Raw genomic sequence first — 18,697 nt, forward strand, 5'->3', positions numbered from 1 at the left:
TTTGCAACTGACGTCAAACAACTGAAGTGTGAAACAGACCATCTGTAATCTATGGAAGTGTTGGTCGTAATCACCTGAATAGTCGCCAACTTTTCTTAGTGTAAAATGTTCCCCCATAAACGTTGATACTATTGAAGCCGCTCACCTTTCTTCATAAAAATCCAGAGTCCTAGTAGTGAGGTCACCAACAATCCTACTAAAACACCGATGATACCAAAATGGCACGATCTCTTACAATCACCTGCAGGAATCAACAGGACAGAAATCAGAGCAAAATCAATGCAGCTCCGCTGCACATAGGACAATCCCTCCATGACCACTGGCTAAGGCACGGGTGTGGAGGAACCACATGAGAGACCGTGACTGCTGTGGAGGCCGAATCAATAGGCTGGAATTAATTCTGCCGAACATGATTAAATTATAATTATCACTTAATATAGAACAGAATTAAGTATGCCGAGATCCCCCTATATATGGTATGAGCCTGCAAACAGCCCCTATATACAATATGAGCCCCCACACAGCCCCCTGTATACAGTCTGAGCCCTCACATACCCCTCTATTTACAGTATGAGATCCCACATAACTCCTATATATAGTATGAGACTCCACATAGCCCCCTATATACAGTATGAGGCCCATACATACGCCTAAGAAAAGAATTAGCCCTCTATATAGTGTGAGCTCACACATAGCCCCTCTATATTTATATATAGTGTGAACCCCCATATAGCCTTTCTATATACAACCAGAGTGCCCATATAGCTTCCTATATACATTATGAGGCCCACATAGCCACTTAAAAATAGTATGAGCCTCCACATAGCCTCCTATATACAGTGTGAGCCTCCACATAGCCCCTTTATACAGTATAAGCCTTCACATTGCCCCCTATATACAGTATGAGACACACAGCCTTCTAAATACAGTATGAATCCCCACGTCCTTTTATATACATGAAAACCTGCCATACATATATGGTAAAAACACACACATTCACCTCGCTTCCTTTCCTCCTGGTGCTCTGCTCCCAACTATGTTGCACTATATACACAGCAGACGCGATGCAGTGACTTCATGTTGTCTGCTGGCCCTCTCGCTGACTAATGGAAGAAGGAGCCGGCGGCTAAATCCTCCATCAATGTATTCACCACTGTCTGCATCCCGAGGAAGCAGATAACAGTGACAGCGGGCGGACGGGCATGATGCGGCCCGTGGTCCACTTTTTTTTTTGTTCTTCGCTGTCTCGATCTTTCCTCTACAATCTCAGCTGAGACTAAGCTTTGACTAAAATGTTTTCAACTACAGAACTAGCCAGAATGTCACATGTGACTTCATTATCATCCATCTTATTTGTATCATATGGCAACTAATAACGAATTGTGTCAGTTAAGCATAGTATAAATGATATATTCACAGCATAAGAACCAGACAGTAAAGTAATGGCGCTAATGACTTACTCTCCAGTCTGACTTCCTCTGTTATCATTATAGGATCTCTTAACGTCTCATGTTGGACCTCGCAGGAGATCTGGGATGGTGGATTGTTCCCAATTAGCTGAATCTGATGATAAATCTCTTTATTGAAATATTCATTGTTACTTTGTTTGGAAGAATCGATTCTCTTCCCATCCAACAACCAGCGCATTGTCACTTTTTCGGGGGAATAGTTCATCGCTTCACACATATAAATCTGATCGTTACCATCGGGAGTCCTGGAAACCTTGATATTGACTGTAGGAGGAGCTGAGGAGAGATATTTTATCAGCTACTGTATAAAAAAAATGATAAGGAATTACTGCATGTGTTTCAAGTTTTGGAGGAGACCCATGGATAGAAGTCCAGCCTCAAACTAGTACAACAAAATAACCAATCTGAAGCTTCATTGATCTTGTAGAGATTACAAAACTCAACAGTAAAAAAATTTACGTGTCGAAGAGTTTTTTTTTTTTAACAAATTAGCAAGTTTCAATGACCATTAAATCATAACCAGGAACAAATGTAAACATATGTAGGACATAGTAGTAACAGTATTTAAAGAAATTGTAGGACAGATACAGAATACTTGAGCAGAATATCTCAAAACATATCTTAGAGGGTTTCACTGACAATGTGTGGAAGACTTTAAGAGAAGATAATCAGCAACAACAAAAATGTAGACAATTGTGAAGAATCATAAGCTCGTAATTCAGAAGCTTGAAAAACCCAAATAGAAGAATGAAAAAATCTGGAGAAAACATTTATGTGGTCATCAGAGATCATATAATACTGGCACAAACAACCTGTGAAAAATAATATCAGCTAGAAAAGCCAAATTTAATCTAGTGGATAATGACCTGAGTAGCCTCTGAGCAGTCCTGGAGGACTGAACATGCTAGAAGTCTCCTGAGGTCAGTACAGTCGATATAACATTTTTTAATTCAAAAGTTCATACTGTTTCTAAAAAGCTTTTGGTTGGAACCACCACCTAATATAGTCTTGCCTTTGGAGAATGATCTTCTATCTGGCACTACAGACATTGAATACTCTGTAACTTTATTGAATCCAAGACCATCTCGAGTATCTTTGATGTCAGTCAGGGAATGACCATTCATCTCCACCCAACAGTCTTTGAGACTCAATGTTCTCTTGTTTTATACCCTATAGATTTGGGCAAAACTAAAATATATTTTTATAAATATAACATAATATTGAATATACGATATGTAAGTTGTTCCACCAGCGTGAACTCACCTCCATACCGTACACTGTAGAAATCTTCAATGGGTTCTTGAAGATACTTATGTTCCACCTTACAAGCAATGTTTGGTTTTCCCGGTTCCTCAAGAAATGTAACATACACTGAGCTGTTCCTTGTAAAGGTCATATCCGCATTCGTCTCGTCGTCCTGCGCTGATTCACTTAAGATCTTACCATTCTTGAGCCAAATCACTTTAATATCCTTTGGGTAGAAGTTTGTGATAGAACATTGAAGAAAACTTGCCACACCTCTCTGAACAGCGTTTTTTTGTATCTTGACCTCCGGAACAGCTGATATGGAAACAATATAACATTAGAACTTATTAAAAAAAATATGTATTACACTCTCCTTTATTAAGGGGACCATAACAGTGTGTATATTGGTCTCCTGACCCTCTGCTCGATGGGAGATGTCGTGGGAGAGAAGGGTTAGGAATGTTAGATTTTAGTTTCACCAGAGATAAGCTAGCGAGGCGCTGAGCAGAAGTTTCCTTCTCTCTACATTAAAAACTCATGAATGCTCGATCAAGCTAAACATTCATGTGTATGGGGAGTCGAGAGAGATATCTGGTAGTTGCACAAGTTTTAGGCAGACAGCTATCTCTTTGATATAACCGAAACCATGGGTAATTAGCAATTTAAATAATCCCCAAAGGGGATAGGCAACTCCTAACATACTTCAGAATTCACACATAGAAAGCGTATTCAGCCCAATATGAATAAACATCAAAAGAGTTAAATTTAAAATTAATCCTTTTATTTATTATCACATAAAACCACAATAGACATAGTAATAGTAGATGAAGTAGTGGGAAACAAAAATAGATTCACCGGAACTAATTCAAAGCCTAGGCATAATAAGATGCACCATGAGAGAAATCCCCCAAAGAAAAAAGTAAAAATGCGCCACAGAAGCTCAACGTACCCATGTTACAACAAGCTAATCATCGCCCTGCACATAAAATAAGTCACTATAGGTCCCATAAGGATCAAAGTATCCAGTGCAGGGTAGAGAGACTGCTAATAGAAGAGCAATATGGCTAGTATACAGGGAATCGCCCACCAAGGGGCTATATTCTCCTTTACTAGATAAAGTGACAGTGCAAATTAAAGTGCCATATCGTGCTTACCCATATGGGTGAAAAACCAAGTTCCAGGAACGTGCCCCAACGCACGTTTCGCCTATCTGGCTTCCTCGGGGGGCAATGTGGGTAGATATGCTGGCCACATATAAATATCCCTAAATCCAGGTGTAGAGTATCAGCCGCGAGGACGCGGCGCATGAGGGGCAGAGCTTTTCCAGGCGACGCGTCACTGCCGGCCCTCCAATGGCAGCGCTGGTCGTGACGTCAGTACCCAGCGCGGTCACACTAAGGAGGCCTTAGGCAATGCGAGACTGTGAAACCGCCCGCGCATGCGCACCCCCGCGGCGGACATCTTAGTATCTGGCAAACAGATGGGCAACAGTGTCCGGTATATGGCAGTGTGAAAGATTTAAAATGGATTTTATAACATAGAAAATAAAGGATATGGGGCAATGTAATAACAGAAAAAGAACGAGGATAAAGAATAAGAAAAAGGCAAAAAAAGACGGGTAACAGAAGAAAAAGGGGAAAAGAAAGAAGAAAAAGGGGGAGGAGAGAAAACCCAGAGAATAGGGTAGGTATCCGTACTGATATAAAACGAGTATCTCAACAGAGACATGAAACTGCTATCACCACCTGCATATGTACGTCCCCATAATATGTTAATAATTAGCAGGGAAGGATAAAAAAAGGCAATATAATGATATGATATTTGAATATCACTCCCAAAGGTGCCAAGTGAAAAGGAAAAAAGAAAGAAAAAACATTGCAAATAATGTGACAGATGATAAGCCCCAACCCACCCATGCCAAAAAAATGAAATTCATATAAGTGATAAACAATGAATCCCTCCAAAAATAAGCAACTTCCCATTGTACAATATAATTGTTAGATCTAGTTGTTACACAATGAATGCAACAAAAACTATAGTGTCGCACAAACACATAATGGAAAAATCAATATCTCCAGCTATCTCTGGTTACTGGTTATTGATAAGGAAGCAGGAGCATGTAGAAGTATCTCAGAGCGGGAGAAGTTATCAGGAGAAAGTGAAAGTTAGTAGGTCTTAGAATGCATTTACACTGGTTAATAACTGGGAACGAGTGTTTTTAGGTACCCTCGTTTACCGATTATCGTCTTGCCTAAACAGGTCACTGATCAACCGGTGAACAAGAAAAACACTCGTTCATCGTGTGAAGTGATTTTTAAGTCATCTGAAAAATCTTTTTGTTTTTCGGCAGCAGATTGTCCTGTGTAAACATCAGATGTGCTTTCGAGAACAATGATATTTTACGTGCACAGATAGATCATTACCTGTTCTGTACGAATCTATATTGTGGTCAACTTGTATAATCAGGCTATTAAATTACCACCGATCAGCTTACTTGTTGCCAATTAATGGCTGCAGCCGGCTAGTGTAGATCCATGCTTAGGGTGTTCAGACATCTTATATATTTTCAATGTTCAATGAACATCTTTCTAAAGATACAAATACGCCTTGGGTGGATGTGGGACAATCATTTCGTGACAGCTATCTCTCCTGACTACCCCATATACATACACTCCGTTCCCATTAAGACTGGAGTCTTATCTCCCATTATAAGACAAAAGGATTGAGTGTTGAAACTCAATGTGCCCTACCCTTCTCTCCTCCAACATTTGTCAGGGAGAGTTGGAAGGACCCCATATACATTGACTGGCTGGTCCTCCCAACATTGTCAAGTTCCTCTCTCTCTTCTTATGGGGCTTTAGGGTCATCTGATACTCCCATGTGGTCATAAAATTATTTGAGCACCTGTAACCAATAACCACAGCCCATTGGTCAAATCCAGAAGAGGTGGAAAAAGATACTTCATGATTATGGTTGAAATGTAGTGATCTCTATAAGAAATATATAGCAGAATATGTGAAGTATGACAGGATAAGACTAATTTAGGAATCTAAGAATCTAAGCACTAACGTAGAAAGCTGTAGACCACTACTCATCTGTTTTATGGCCATCAGATGCAAATTTTACAGTGATTTAGTTTCTAAACTTGAACAAGTCTCTATAAAACATCGATATTGTTACTTTGCTTAGAGGATGCAAGAAAAATCTGGGAGTGTGGAAGTCATTCATGATTAAGGAAACGGTAAAGAACTGAGTTTTCACGTTATGCCTCACCTGCTGACACTCAAGGTGGACCCAAACTCTCTTGAGCACAGGAAAAACATGACCTCCCGGTTTGTGCCAGATAAGGGACATTTTGTAATCAAACGGAATAACATATATTACAAACAATAGAAACAATTATCAGGGCTTGTTGTAAATAGGGGCATTGCGGAAACCCTTAATCTACCCACTAATCCCATATAGAGAAGACGAGCAGGTAAGGTAGTACAGGTGGACCGAATAATAGAATGTTTAATGAGAAACAGGATGGGCAGACAGGAGCGATCTGAACCAGGTATGTAGAACAACATGCCATCTTCATAATGACTACCAGTTTCAACTAAAAAACGCTCTAAAGCTCCAGAAATCATGGGCTCCCGCCTTGGATCACAGTTCATGGAAATTGGACCTGAATGGTTTAGTAGTGCCCAGGCTCTGGGTTTCTGGTGAAGATGTTGGACTCATCAGTAGTTTGCACCTGAGCTGCCCCTTGCCTTCATTAGTGGAGGCCCGCTGCATCCTGCTATATGTGCATTTTGTCACCAGACAGGGTTTTGGGAAGGCCATATCTTGTGTTGTGAGTTTTTTTGAATTTTTTCTATGTTAGCTGTTTTGATATTAGTGTTAGGGACCTGCAAATTATGAGGAGCCGTGACGTGGCTTGCAGGCGCTATTTATTTTGGCCAAAATATTAACCAATACCTCATTTAATGTACTCATTGTATGCATTAATTTTTGCCCTTATCATATTTTTTGCAGGATGCAGCTGGGCCTCTTTTTGTTGGCTTGGTCTATTGGAGCGTCTGTCACTTTGTGTTGCATATTATAGTGCTGGAGCAGCCCGCCTGATAATACTATGGGCGTCATTAATGGGTTGCAAGCCAGACACTTTGCATCACACTTACATGTGTGACTGGCATCCTGTGCAAGCCTTATCTATGTGCATTTTTTCTACTAGGCAGCCAACCCCTCCATGGTTTGGTAGGTGTGGGGTGTTTGTTTTTAATCAGTAGTTTGCACCTGAGCTGCCCCTTACCTTTATTAGTGGAGACCCGCTGCATCCTGCTATATGTGCATTTTGTCATCAGACAGGGTTTTGGGAAGGCCATATCTTGTGGTGTGAGTTTTTTTGAATTTTTTCTATGTTAGCTATTTTGGTGAAGAAGTTGGACCCATCTAATAAATTTTGAATGTGAAAGCCAAAAATTCTCCAAGTGAGGCCACACGACAGCATCCAAAAGATATTGGAAGCTGCCATTATTATGTATTACTTGTAAATTAAAGAATAGGTGATGTAAACCTCAGGCTGATGAGAGGCCATCACCTATTTGGTTAGATTGGATTCATATATAAACAGATTACTTCATCTTTCTTAGCATCTTAATATCTCTGTGCAGTAGGGAGGATATAATGGTATGATCCACACTTTGGTAGAGTCTTTTCCCAGCTTGGAGCTGGTTACTATCATAACATCAATCAGAGATTCAAGGAGTTCGAAGAATGTTAGGATTTCTGATTCTTACATTTTGATTGGCAACCGATGTGTTCCCAGGGAATTTGGATGTTTGAAGGTGCGCAATTGCCTCTTCCTCTTCATTCATGATAATTTGTTTTGGCGGTGCATCTCGTCAGGATTGCATAAGAGTAGTTTGAGAAAAATAAATGAGCTCAAGGATTCTGTGCAATTTTGGAAGATGAGAAGTACGAAGAGCCATAAAGGCACACAAATTCTTAAGCTATAGTAGTTTGGAGATGCTCTTACTTATTTTACTTACTCTCCTGTCTACGGGAGGGGGGGTAGTTGAATATGTCCAGGTAACAGGCAAAGAGAGATCCCAATGGTCCCTTACTTCCTATAAACTCTGGGAAGAATAAGGAATCTCTGTGTCTTCTCTGTCAGGACATTTTTAGCCAGCCGGCAGGAGCACTATGATGTAGACTTGTGACTACAGATGTTTTTCGGAGCTAGTTTTTAATGTGACTTACAGGCCCAGGGGACCCAGGAAACAAAGATAACTGCGTACCTGTATCCATAAGACTATGACCATTTTAATAATGTACTTACCAAGAATATTTAACCGGATTTTCTTTTCTTGAGTGTCCGGAGTGTAAACCACGGTGCACTTGTATGAGCCCTCATCAGAGACTGTCACATTGTAGATGGTCAGAGAGACATCGCCCCTTTTGACCGCCTGCTCATCGATAACAAATCGTGAAGTAGACCCCTTTGTCTTTGAGTCATATCTTACAATCTCTTTATCGCCAAAATGCCAGAAGATGGCCAAGTACTGGAGATTTACTGGAGGCTTTTCCACTTTGAATGTGCAAGGCAGAAGAACATCAGTCTGAACGATCCCAAGTTGTGAGGAAGGAACAGTGATCTCAAGGGCACAACCTGTAAGAGTGAATGGAGTATTAAATGGCTTTCCGAGCTTCAGGGTCGGAGTGTCAAAACCTTCCAAAACAGTGATATTCAGATTTATTTTTGCATTTTAGTGAAAATAAAAACAGAAAAAGCATGGACCACAGGTACATGAAACTTCCCATACATACAAATACACAACACGACTGGCGCTTGCAAAGATACTGGAGTGCCCCATAACAAGCAAGAAAAGATGGATTTTTGGTTCTTACCGTAAAATCTCTTTCTTGGAGCCTTCATTGGGGGACACAGAATACCATGGGTGTATGCTGCTGCTGCTAGGAGGCTGACACTATGCAAAAACAATAAAATTAGCTCCTCCCCGGCAGTATACACCCACCGACAGGCACCAAGCACCTCAGTTGGTGAAAAAGCAGTAGGAGAAGCAACGAGAAAAAACTCGAACCATATGTACCAACCCAATAGGGGACTCTAAGACCCAACACGGTACAACTGAAACAGGGAGGGTGCTGTGTCCCCCAATGAAGGCTCCAAGAAAGAGATTTTACGGTAAGAACCAAAAATCCATCTTTCTTTATCGCCTTATTGGGGGACACAGAATACCATGGGACGTCCCAAAGCAGTCCCAAGGGTGGGAACAGCAAAAAGGAACGAAAGTAACCGAAAGGCTCAGGTCGGCCGGTGAGCCACCGCCGCCTGCAGAACCTTCCTACCAACCACAGCATCAGAGGAGGCCTGGGTATGAACCCTGTAGAACCTCGTGAAGGTGTGCAAAGATGACCAGGTTGCAGCCTTGCAAATTTGCATGGCCGAGGCCTGGTGACGAGCAGCCCACGAAGTCGCCACAGCCCGGGTGGAATGAGCTCTTACTCCCGGAGGGGGCCGCTTTTCCTGAAGACGATACGCTTCCAGAATGGTAGAACGAATCCAGCGAGCGATCGTGGATTTGGAAGCCGGAAGGCCCTTCTGGCGACCTTCAGAGATGATTAGCAAGGAATCGGACAGACGGAAGGAGGAGGTCCTGGCAAGATAGACACGCAGGGCTCTAACTACGTCCAGTTTGTGGAGAGACTTCTCAAGAGGATGAGATGGAGCCGGACAAAAAGAAGGAAGGACGATATCCTCATTGATATGGAAAGCGGAAACCACCTTTGGAAGAAAAGAAGGAACGGGCCTGAGGACGGCTTTGTCCTGATGGAGAATGAGGTAAGGGGAACGACATGACAAGGCCGCCAATTCAGAAACTCTTCTGATGGAGGAAATGGCGATCAAAAAGGTGACCTTCCAAGAGAGAAGGGACAAAGGAATGTCCTGGAGAGGCTCGAACGGCGCCTTCTGGAGCGCGCTAAGAACGAGGTTGAGATCCCACGGGTCTATTGGCGAAAGATGAGGGGGAGCCACGTGGGAAACCCCTTGTAGAAAGGTCTTGACCTGTGGTAGAGAAGCTAGCTCTCTTTGGAAGAGGATAGAGAGAGCGGAAACCTGGCCCTTGAGCGTACTGAGGGACAGACCCGCGTCTAACCCAGCTTGAAGAAAACCTAGGATAGACGGGATAGAAAACGACATTGGGAAGACTCTTCTATCATCGCACCAACGGAAAAAAGCCTTCCAGTACCTATAGTAAATGCGGGAAGAGGCTGGTTTCCTGGCTCTGATCATAGTTTGAATAACCTGACTGGACAGACCTGATTCCTTTAGAATTGCGGTCTCAATGGCCATGCCGTCAAACTCAGAGACTGAGAATTCTCGTGGTAAAGGGGGCCTTGCGAGAGAAGGTCTGGACGGTCCGGAAGCCTCCAGGGAACGTCCGCGAGCATGTTGACCAGTTCCGCGTACCAAGGCCGTCTTGGCCAATCTGGAGCAACTAGAATCACTGGTACGCCTTCCGATTTTATCTTTTTGACCACCCGAGGGATCAATGCCAGAGGCGGGAACAGATACGGAAGTTGAAACTGGGACCACGGAGTCACCAGTGCGTCGCATGCGACGGCTAGAGGGTCCCTGGACCTGGCTACGAACTGCGGCACCTTGTGGTTCATCCGAGATGCCATGAGATCGATATCCGGGGTGCCCCAACGGTCGCATATCTGAGAGAAAACCGCGGGGTGCAGGGACCATTCGCCGGACGCTAGGCCCTGGCGACTCAGAAAGTCGGCTGCCCAATTTTCCACCCCTGGAATATGGACGGCGGAGATTGTCGGAACGTAACGTTCTGCCCAGCGGAATATCTTGGCCACTTCTGACATTACCTGTTTGCTGCGCGTACCCCCCTGATGGTTTATGTACGCCACGGCCGTGGCGTTGTCCGACTGAATGCGGACCGGCTTGCCGGAAAGGAGGGGCTGCCAGTGAAGAAGGGCCAGGAAAATCGCCCTGATCTCCAAAAGATTGATTGGAAGGAGAGACTCCTGTGGCTTCCAGCGTCCTTGGGCCGCTTTCCGATGGAACACGGCTCCCCATCCTAGAAGGCTCGCATCGGTGGTGATGATTTGCCACTGAGGCGGAAGGAAGGACCTCCCTTGGAGAACTGACGCTGGCCGTAGCCACCAAGTGAGAGACTGCCTCACTCTGAGAGGAAGCCGAATAGGACGGTCCAAGGACATCGTGGTCTTGTCCCAGGCTGAAAGCAGAGACAGCTGGAGAGGGCGAAGGTGATACTGCGCAAAGGGCACTGCCTCCATGGAGGCCACCATCTTCCCCAGGACCTTCATGCCGAACCGAATGGGAATGGGAGCAGGCCTCTTGAGAGTTTTGATGCACTTGGACAGAGTTGTAAATTTTTCCTTTGGAAGAAAAACACGGGCTAGCTCCGTGTCGAATTCCATACCCAGAAAGGTCAGACGCTGGGAGGGGACCAGAATGGACTTCTCCTTGTTGACTAGCCAACCTAGGCAGCTGAGAGTGTCCAGGGTTATCTGAAGGCTCCGCAGACAGTCCTGGCGAGACGAACCCTTGATCAAAAGATCGTCCAGATAAGGGATGATGAGGATCCCTCTGGAGCGAAGGATGGCCATCACAGTCGCCATCACCTTCGTGAAAACACGGGGCGCTGAAGCCAGGCCGAAAGGAAGAGCTGTGAACTGAAAGTGGTCTCCCTGAAACGCAAATCGAAGATACTTCTGATGTTGCACACATATTGGAATGTGGAGATAGGCATCCCGAATGTCCACCGAGCAGAGAAATTCCCCGGGCTCCATGGAAGCAATCACCGACCGAAGAGACTCCATCCTGAAATGAAGAATCTTCACGTGGCGATTGAGCAATTTGAGGTCCAGAATAGGACGAAGAGAGCCGTCTTTCTTCGGGACTACAAAGAGATTGGAGTAGAACCCGGAAAACCGTTCGTCTGAGGGAACGGGAACAATGACTCCGGCGGAAAGAAGGGAGGAAATGGCCTGCAGAAAACCCGGAAACTGGGCCCGCTGTCGCGGAGGCCGAGACCGGAAAAACCGTCTGTTCGGGAGTGAAGCAAGTTCGATTTTGTAACCGGATGCGACGAGTTCTCTGACCCAAGCGTCGTCTACAACGGACAGCCAAGCATCCGCGAAAAAGGAAAGTCTGCCGCCCACCCTGGAAGAAATTCCAGGTGGGGGTGACCCGTCACTTAGACGAAAATCTGCCGGAATTGGCTCCTGCAGATCTGGAATATTGTCCTCTAGATCTCCAGCGAGGAGCGGGTTTGTAGGAAGGTTTCCTCTGATCCCGCTCCCTGGTGGCAGGCGGCCGATCCTGTTGAGTGGCTCTCTCCGTGGCAGAGAAGGGACGAAAAGGCCTGAATGGTCGAAACCCCCTTCTGTTGAAGGGACGTTTTGGTCGAGACTGGGGAAGCGAAGAACTTTTGCCTCCAGTGGCATCGGAAATTATCTGATCCAGCTTTGCTCCAAAGAGCCTAGAGCCATGGAATGGCAGATTGGTAAGCGACTTTTTCGAAGTAGTGTCCGCATTCCATGACTTTAGCCAAAGGACTCGGCGTACAGCTACTATGTTGCTGTTAGCCCTTGCTACGCAGCCGGCCGCGTCCAAGGAGGCGGCCAAAAGGTATTTTCCCGCCTGGTTAATCTGATCTGCAAGATCTGCCAATTCGTCTTGAGGAGCTGACGCTAAGATGCCTCTGCGAAGGATTTTTGCCCAAGCGGAAATGACCTTCGCCACCCAGGCGGATGCGAAAATAGGGCAGAAAGAGGCGCCAGATGCCTCAAAGATAGACTTAGCCAGAGATTCAATCTGCCTGTCAGTAGAATCTTTGAGCGACGCCCCGTCTGGCAGAGAGAGCACCGTTTTAGAGGCTATCCGGGATACTGGAGGATCTACCTCTGGAGCCTTGGACCACTTTGAGAGCAGTTCTGCGTCAAAGGGGTACAGAACGTCCAAATACTTGCGGCCTGAGAAACGTTGTTCAGGGCGCTCCCAGTGTTTGGCTAAGGTAGTATTGAAATCGTTGTGATTGGGAAAGGTTCGGGACGGAGGTCTGGCTCGTCTAAGGACAACCGAGCTTTCCTGAGCTGGAGCCTCATCCTGTTTAAGTTTTAGTGTTTGGAAGATAGCTGCAAGAAGACTATCGACCATGTCCCGCGTTTTAGAAACGCTGTTCCCCTCAGAGCTAGCTTCCGAATGAGAATCATCGCCTGACTGAAGGCTGTCATCTGAGGAAGGAGAAGGAGGCCTGGGAGCGGAAGGGCCCTGCGAGCTCGAGGACGAAGTGGACAGAGCCCGCTTCCTAGAAGACCTTCCCCGTCTGTCTCTCTGAAGGTCGCGGTCAGGTGCGGACGACTCACCCCGAGAGGTGGTCGGGGCAGAGGTGGCTGAGGATAGCTGAGGTAATCGTTCTAAAACCTGGACCAGCGACTGTGATACTTTTGTCAAGTCAGAAACAGACTGTGACATTGTAACGGCCCACTCCGGGGGGAGAGAGGAGGGAAGAGCGCCCTCCGCCCGGGACTCTGTGCGCTCCTGAGATGCTGACATATTGGAAGGACTGCAGGGGGGGCAGAATGGAGACGACTGACCCGATGCCCACTTCTTTTTACAGCGCGCACAGGCGTAATAGATAGCGGTGGGCCTGAAGCAGAGATCCCCTGAAGGGTTGGGCATAAGTAGACTGCACTGAATGGCCGCAGGATTTAAGGAATAACTGCCGAGGAGAGCTAATCTTTGCCTCAGAGCCGAGCCTACCGAGATTCTGTGAGCAGCAGAAAACGCTGAAGTGTCCCCCAAACAGCGCAGGAAGGAGTGAAACAACCAGGAAATCTTTGTGCTGGAGGCTGGGGGCGGAGCTTAGCGGCCGCTCCATGACTGGTTAACAGCGAAGGAGAGGGCATGGCCGAAGGAGGAGGCTGGCATATGAAACGAAAAGGAGCCCTGTGATGGGCTAGTAAAGGCGCACTGAAAAGAGCGCGCTCAGGAAGGGAGGAGGGAGCACAGCGATGAGGAGACTGTGAGGGAAAGTGAAAGTGAAAGTGAAGACGGCGCAGCCCCATGCCAGCGCCGACAAAACGGAGCTGATCTGACAGTGGCCCTGGGAAGTCTGCCTCCCCTGCTTGTGACGCTGTGTGGTGAGTGGAGGAATCCCCAGTGTCTCCCTGGGAGTGAGAAACAAGCGGCGTGAGCGCGCGGCAGGCAGAGAGGGCGGGAAATTCAAAAATTGTGGACCTGAAATCACAAAGGTACAACTTCTGCCATTCACTGAGGTTATGCGGGGCCGGAGGGAACGTACAGGCACTTACCTGACGTCCCTGAAGAGGATGACCACAGGGGCCCACGGGGAAACGGCAGGCCGCTGGGGGGAAGGGAGTCCTCTGTACCCGCATCCTGCAGAAGACGGCTTGAAACACCTGCGATCGCCGTCTTCCTCTCAGCCCTGTCCCGAGAGAGGGGTGAGGAGGGGGATTCGGCAAGGACTAGCCACCTGTCCACAACCCTTATCACCGGAAGGCGAAAGGGAAAAGTCCTGCCTGCGGTACTGAGAGTTGCGATGTGGATGACACCACACTGCTCGCTCAGCCGCATGATATGGGAAATCAGGGTGACAACTACACTCTGTTTCCCGATGGAAAATAACCTAAAAGACAAAAGAGGGAAAAATTAAAAAGTTCAGACTAAACCTGAAAAGAAAAATGCGGATCTGGGGAGATCCCGGTCCGCCTCCTACAGACACTAAGCACAAACTGAGGTGCCTAGTGCCTGTCGGTGGGTGTATACTGCCGGGGAGGAGCTAATTTTATTGTTTTTGCATAGTGTCAGCCTCCTAGCAGCAGCAGCATACACCCATGGTATTCTGTGTCCCCCAATAAGGCGATAAAGAAATAAATGCATGTGCATACAGTATCTTTCCGATGCTGGCACAGACACTCAGTTTTCCCAGGCGGAGCCGTTTCAGGAAAGCGCAGGCAGTTGTTTTCCTGACCGGCTTCTTGGTCCATATATGAGTGGACGGCTTGTGAAGAATGGGTCGGCTACTTCTTTCAACCATTTCAGGGTTCGAAACAAAAGTTGACATGATGTAACTTGAGCACGATAAGTCATTTTGACATTGTTGTGCTCCATGTTCATTTTACTCTGCGCTTTTTCTGGTGGATTCCCTTCAGCTGTGTGGCCACGACATCTTTAAGATGGAGGTGGACCTGCCAAGTTTTTCAAAGTGAAGACGTTTCAGGAAAACTACAGCTTTTCTGTCGTTTTTGCTGGGGCTTTTTTTTTTTTTTTAATAGTGTAAATTATAAAAAGTAAAGTGGATTCCAAACAAAAAATTGCCCAAAGAATGAAGAAGTCGCTTCTTTTAGCCACTTTCAAAGTCTGAATCAGTTAAAAGAAGGGACTATAAGACTGAACGTGTGCACAGCAAATCATTTTCACATTGCTGCGCATATATTCACTTTTTGTAGCAATTTTTTTAGTGCTTTTTTTTTCCAGGAGTAATTCACCTTAAAAAGTTGTGTGCGCATACTATGAAATGGGTGAGTTCCGGAAAAACTTCTTCAAAAACCTCACTGTGAATAAAGCCTTGTGGTTGGGCAGAGCGTGGTGTGTACAGGAGCTTATGCCTGATCATTATCCAAGGGGATGCAGCTGCAACATGTGTGTTTGTCTAACCCTGCGAGTCACAATTGGCGCACACAAGGGCTGTATACTGACCCCAACCTGACGATTGTGTAGAATTTACTATTGAAATGTTCTTCTTGTTACTGCAGCTCCTTATCCTGTTTATGAACTTTGTGCCAGTCCACTGGGATGTAACACCACTAGCAGTGTTGGACTGGGGTGCCAGGGGCCCACCATTTACCAACTCCAGGGCACAACTTTTCAACTACATGCAAACGTGACCTTATCCTCAGTTACAAATCTATATAACAATAAACTGGGTAGATTGTTACATGAATAAGATTCAATCTCTGTCTGCACATAGTGGTTCAAGTATATAGTGCCAAATACTGCTCATATTAAAGGGTGGTGGCCCAGTTCTGCATAGGGGCCCACCGGAGGATTCTCCTGTGGACCAGTCCAAGCCTGAATTCATTAGTAATGGTGAGGCATTATTTATAGCATGAAATAGCACTGCGCCGCCTTCCTGGTCTACGTAAGTTAGCCATTGTGTCAACCACACGACACGTACAACGGACTTGCTGACACCATGATGTGCCCCCATCTCCAGTTACTACCCCCTTAATGGGGTATCACAGCTGTAATTACAGATTTCCAGGACCATTTCACAGAAGGGCATCAAGTAAAGAAAAAACAAAAACACTTGTAACATTTAGGAGGAAATGTCTCTGGCTCTTTCCAAAGCCGGAAAGTAAAAGATTGTAAGGTTTCCTTTACTAGAGAAAGAGGGGATCTGAAGCATCCACAGTTCTTAGCATATACGTCTGCCACTAGAATAGCTGAAAATATTTATCACAAACTTTAATGCAAGCAGGAAAGTTTCATGGAGACAACACATATACAAAACACAAGCTACATTCCATGTGGTCCTATGTGTGCGCACCTACCATGTCTGCTCTGGGGACAGTGACCCCTGCGGATGATTTTGCCATATATTACAATATCAATCAGTGGGCAGCATTTTTTTTAGTTTGGCCATAATTTAGGCCCAATAGACACCACAAGGGTTAGGCGTTTGGCCATCAAATATATACAGTTCATACAGTACGTCACTAAGCTCATGTGATAATGATCGCATCAGAAGTATGAAATAAAAATCTCCTTGTTGTGATTCGTTCAGCGATCACAGAAAAAGGATGCTCATGAAACAGGCTGCTGATTAATGACAAGTGGTAGAAGAGCATGGGGGACATACCGCTGTCGTATAAGTGGTGATTGCAACCTAAGCCTTCAGTCTGGTGGAATCCAAAGGTCTCTGCCTTATCTAACAACTACAGATCGCAATATCACCATCGTAACCATTTCAGACGTTTTTATTGATACCATTCTGGAATAGACATGATGTTTTGATTGTCTGTCACTGCATTTCATTGTAATGTTGCGGCGAACAAGAAAATATAATTCTGACATGTTGAATTTTTTGAATCATTACTCTTTTATAAAAATCAGGCGTTTCTGAACTCTGCAATACCAAATGTGTATTTTTTTATTGCTTTATTTTTAACGGGCCAAAGGAGGGGGAGATTTGAACTTTTGTGAGGTTTTTTTATTTTTTTTTCACTTTTTACTTTATTTATTAGTCATCTTAGGAGACTTAAGGGGGTTTTACACATAGCGATATCACTATAACGTCACCGATTTTGTGACGTTATAGCGATATCGCTATGTGTGATACTTACCTCCGACCGGCTCCCCCGCTGTCCATCGCTGATCACGCGAGAATGTCAGGCTCCATTTCTCGTCGTCCGCTTCCTGCTGTGATGATGAGCGACTCGTGGAGGCGGGCGGGAGGACGTCAGGATCGCTGTGTGTGAAAGGTGAGTATCGTGCGCTGCGTCGCTGCTGCATCGCTGTGAGGTCTGCCTGTGTGGCAGCTCACTAGCGATCATTTAGCGATGCACCAGCGATCCTGACGGGTCGGATCGCTGGTGCATCGCTAAATGTAAATGGCCCTTTAAAGTGCCGCTGCCAGCAGGATTGTGCACAGTAACCTCCAGATAGTGTCAGGTCGGCGCCGTTATACTGATTACAATGATACCTGGTGATGAAATCCGTCTTGTGGTCGTTGTGTAATTTTTATTTTCAGTTTTTAGCTAATGATATGCTTGTGCCCAAGGGTGGACTGTGGGGAGTCTTCATGTGGTTCTCTGCTTATTAATACTGATGGCTTATGACAGGTCACTGATCCCTCTCACTGACCTACCCTCTATTTTACATACTGCATATAATACGGTTTGAAAAAAAAAAAAAATAACATTCAACAGACAGGCGGCACCTGTACTGCATCATGATAAGGTAGATACTGTGCATATTTTCTTTTTATTTAGACATACAGTTTTGTTTTTTTAATTATCTTATTCAAAATGGCGCTGGCAGTGGAACAGTAGCATCTATAGCATTCCGATAGATACTACAGCGCAGGCGCCTCCGACGTTGCTATTTTGGCAGATTAAAAAAATTTGACTTCATCAAGATGGCGCAGGTAGCGCCTGTGCAGTAGCATATATCGGAACACGATAGATGCTACTGGGCAGGTGCCACCTTGATGGCCTTGATGAACAAAACCTACAAAAGACAAAATGAAAAAACCCTGCTGTAATTAAATAAATAAAAAGCAAAAGTGAATTTAAGTAACAGAGTTCTTAGTAATACTGTATTTGATCAAATATAGCATACACTGTCTAATATTAACCCCTTTCTGCCATGTGACGTACTATCCCGTCCATGTGCCCTGGGACTTAATTCCCAGGGACGGGATAGTACGTCACAGTGATCAGCGGCGCCCACGTTCGCGTTGTACCGGGGGTTAAAGGGAAGCATCGGCAGGGAGGGGGCTCCCTCCGTGCTTCCCTGAGCCCCCCCACAGCAGCGCAATGTGCATCGCTGCTGCGGGGGGCTCTTTCCCTGCAGGTCCCCGGATCCAAGATGGTGACGGGGACCTTCGGGGGCCTGCAGGGAGCTGGCTTCCTCATGCCTGCAAAGCGCAGGCAAGGAGGAAGCCTTGTGCAGTGCCTGTGACAGATCGCTGATCAGTCACAGTGATCTGTGACGTGACAGATCAGCCATCTGTCACAGGACAGTGATGTCCCACCTGGGACAATGTAATAAAGTTAAAAAAAAAAAAAAGTGTAAAAATAATTTAAAAAAAAAAATCACTAAATAACTTTAAAAAAAACAAAAAAATATTCCCTAATAAATTCATTTTTTGGAAATAAAAAAAAAACAAAACAAAAAAAAAACA

General features: G+C 45.3%; 1 protein-coding gene across 4 annotated transcripts in view; it reads right to left on the reverse strand.

Moving 5' to 3' along the window:
- The window catches only part of LOC141050664 (uncharacterized), an 80,588-nt gene that overhangs the window by 24,284 nt on the left and 37,607 nt on the right, over positions 1-18,697 (reverse strand). For all 4 annotated transcript variants that reach the window (XR_012220518.1, XM_073547257.1, XM_073547256.1 and 1 more), the window contains exons 2-5: positions 8,041-8,370; positions 2,733-3,029; positions 1,461-1,745; positions 146-241 (exon numbers count right to left, since the gene is read on the reverse strand). Coding sequence is in view for 3 of the 4 variants with exons in the window: in XM_073547257.1 (XP_073403358.1) it covers positions 146-241; positions 1,461-1,745; positions 2,733-3,029; positions 8,041-8,370 (1,008 nt within the window). In the remaining variant the exon portion in view is untranslated. The remainder of the gene's footprint in view (positions 1-145; positions 242-1,460; positions 1,746-2,732; positions 3,030-8,040; positions 8,371-18,697) is intronic.

The sequence above is a fragment of the Dendrobates tinctorius genome, unplaced genomic scaffold, assembly GCF_039654945.1.
Source record: "Dendrobates tinctorius isolate UK_male_01 unplaced genomic scaffold, ASM3965494v1 ptg000152l, whole genome shotgun sequence".
Classification (NCBI taxonomy): Eukaryota; Metazoa; Chordata; class Amphibia; order Anura; family Dendrobatidae; genus Dendrobates; species Dendrobates tinctorius.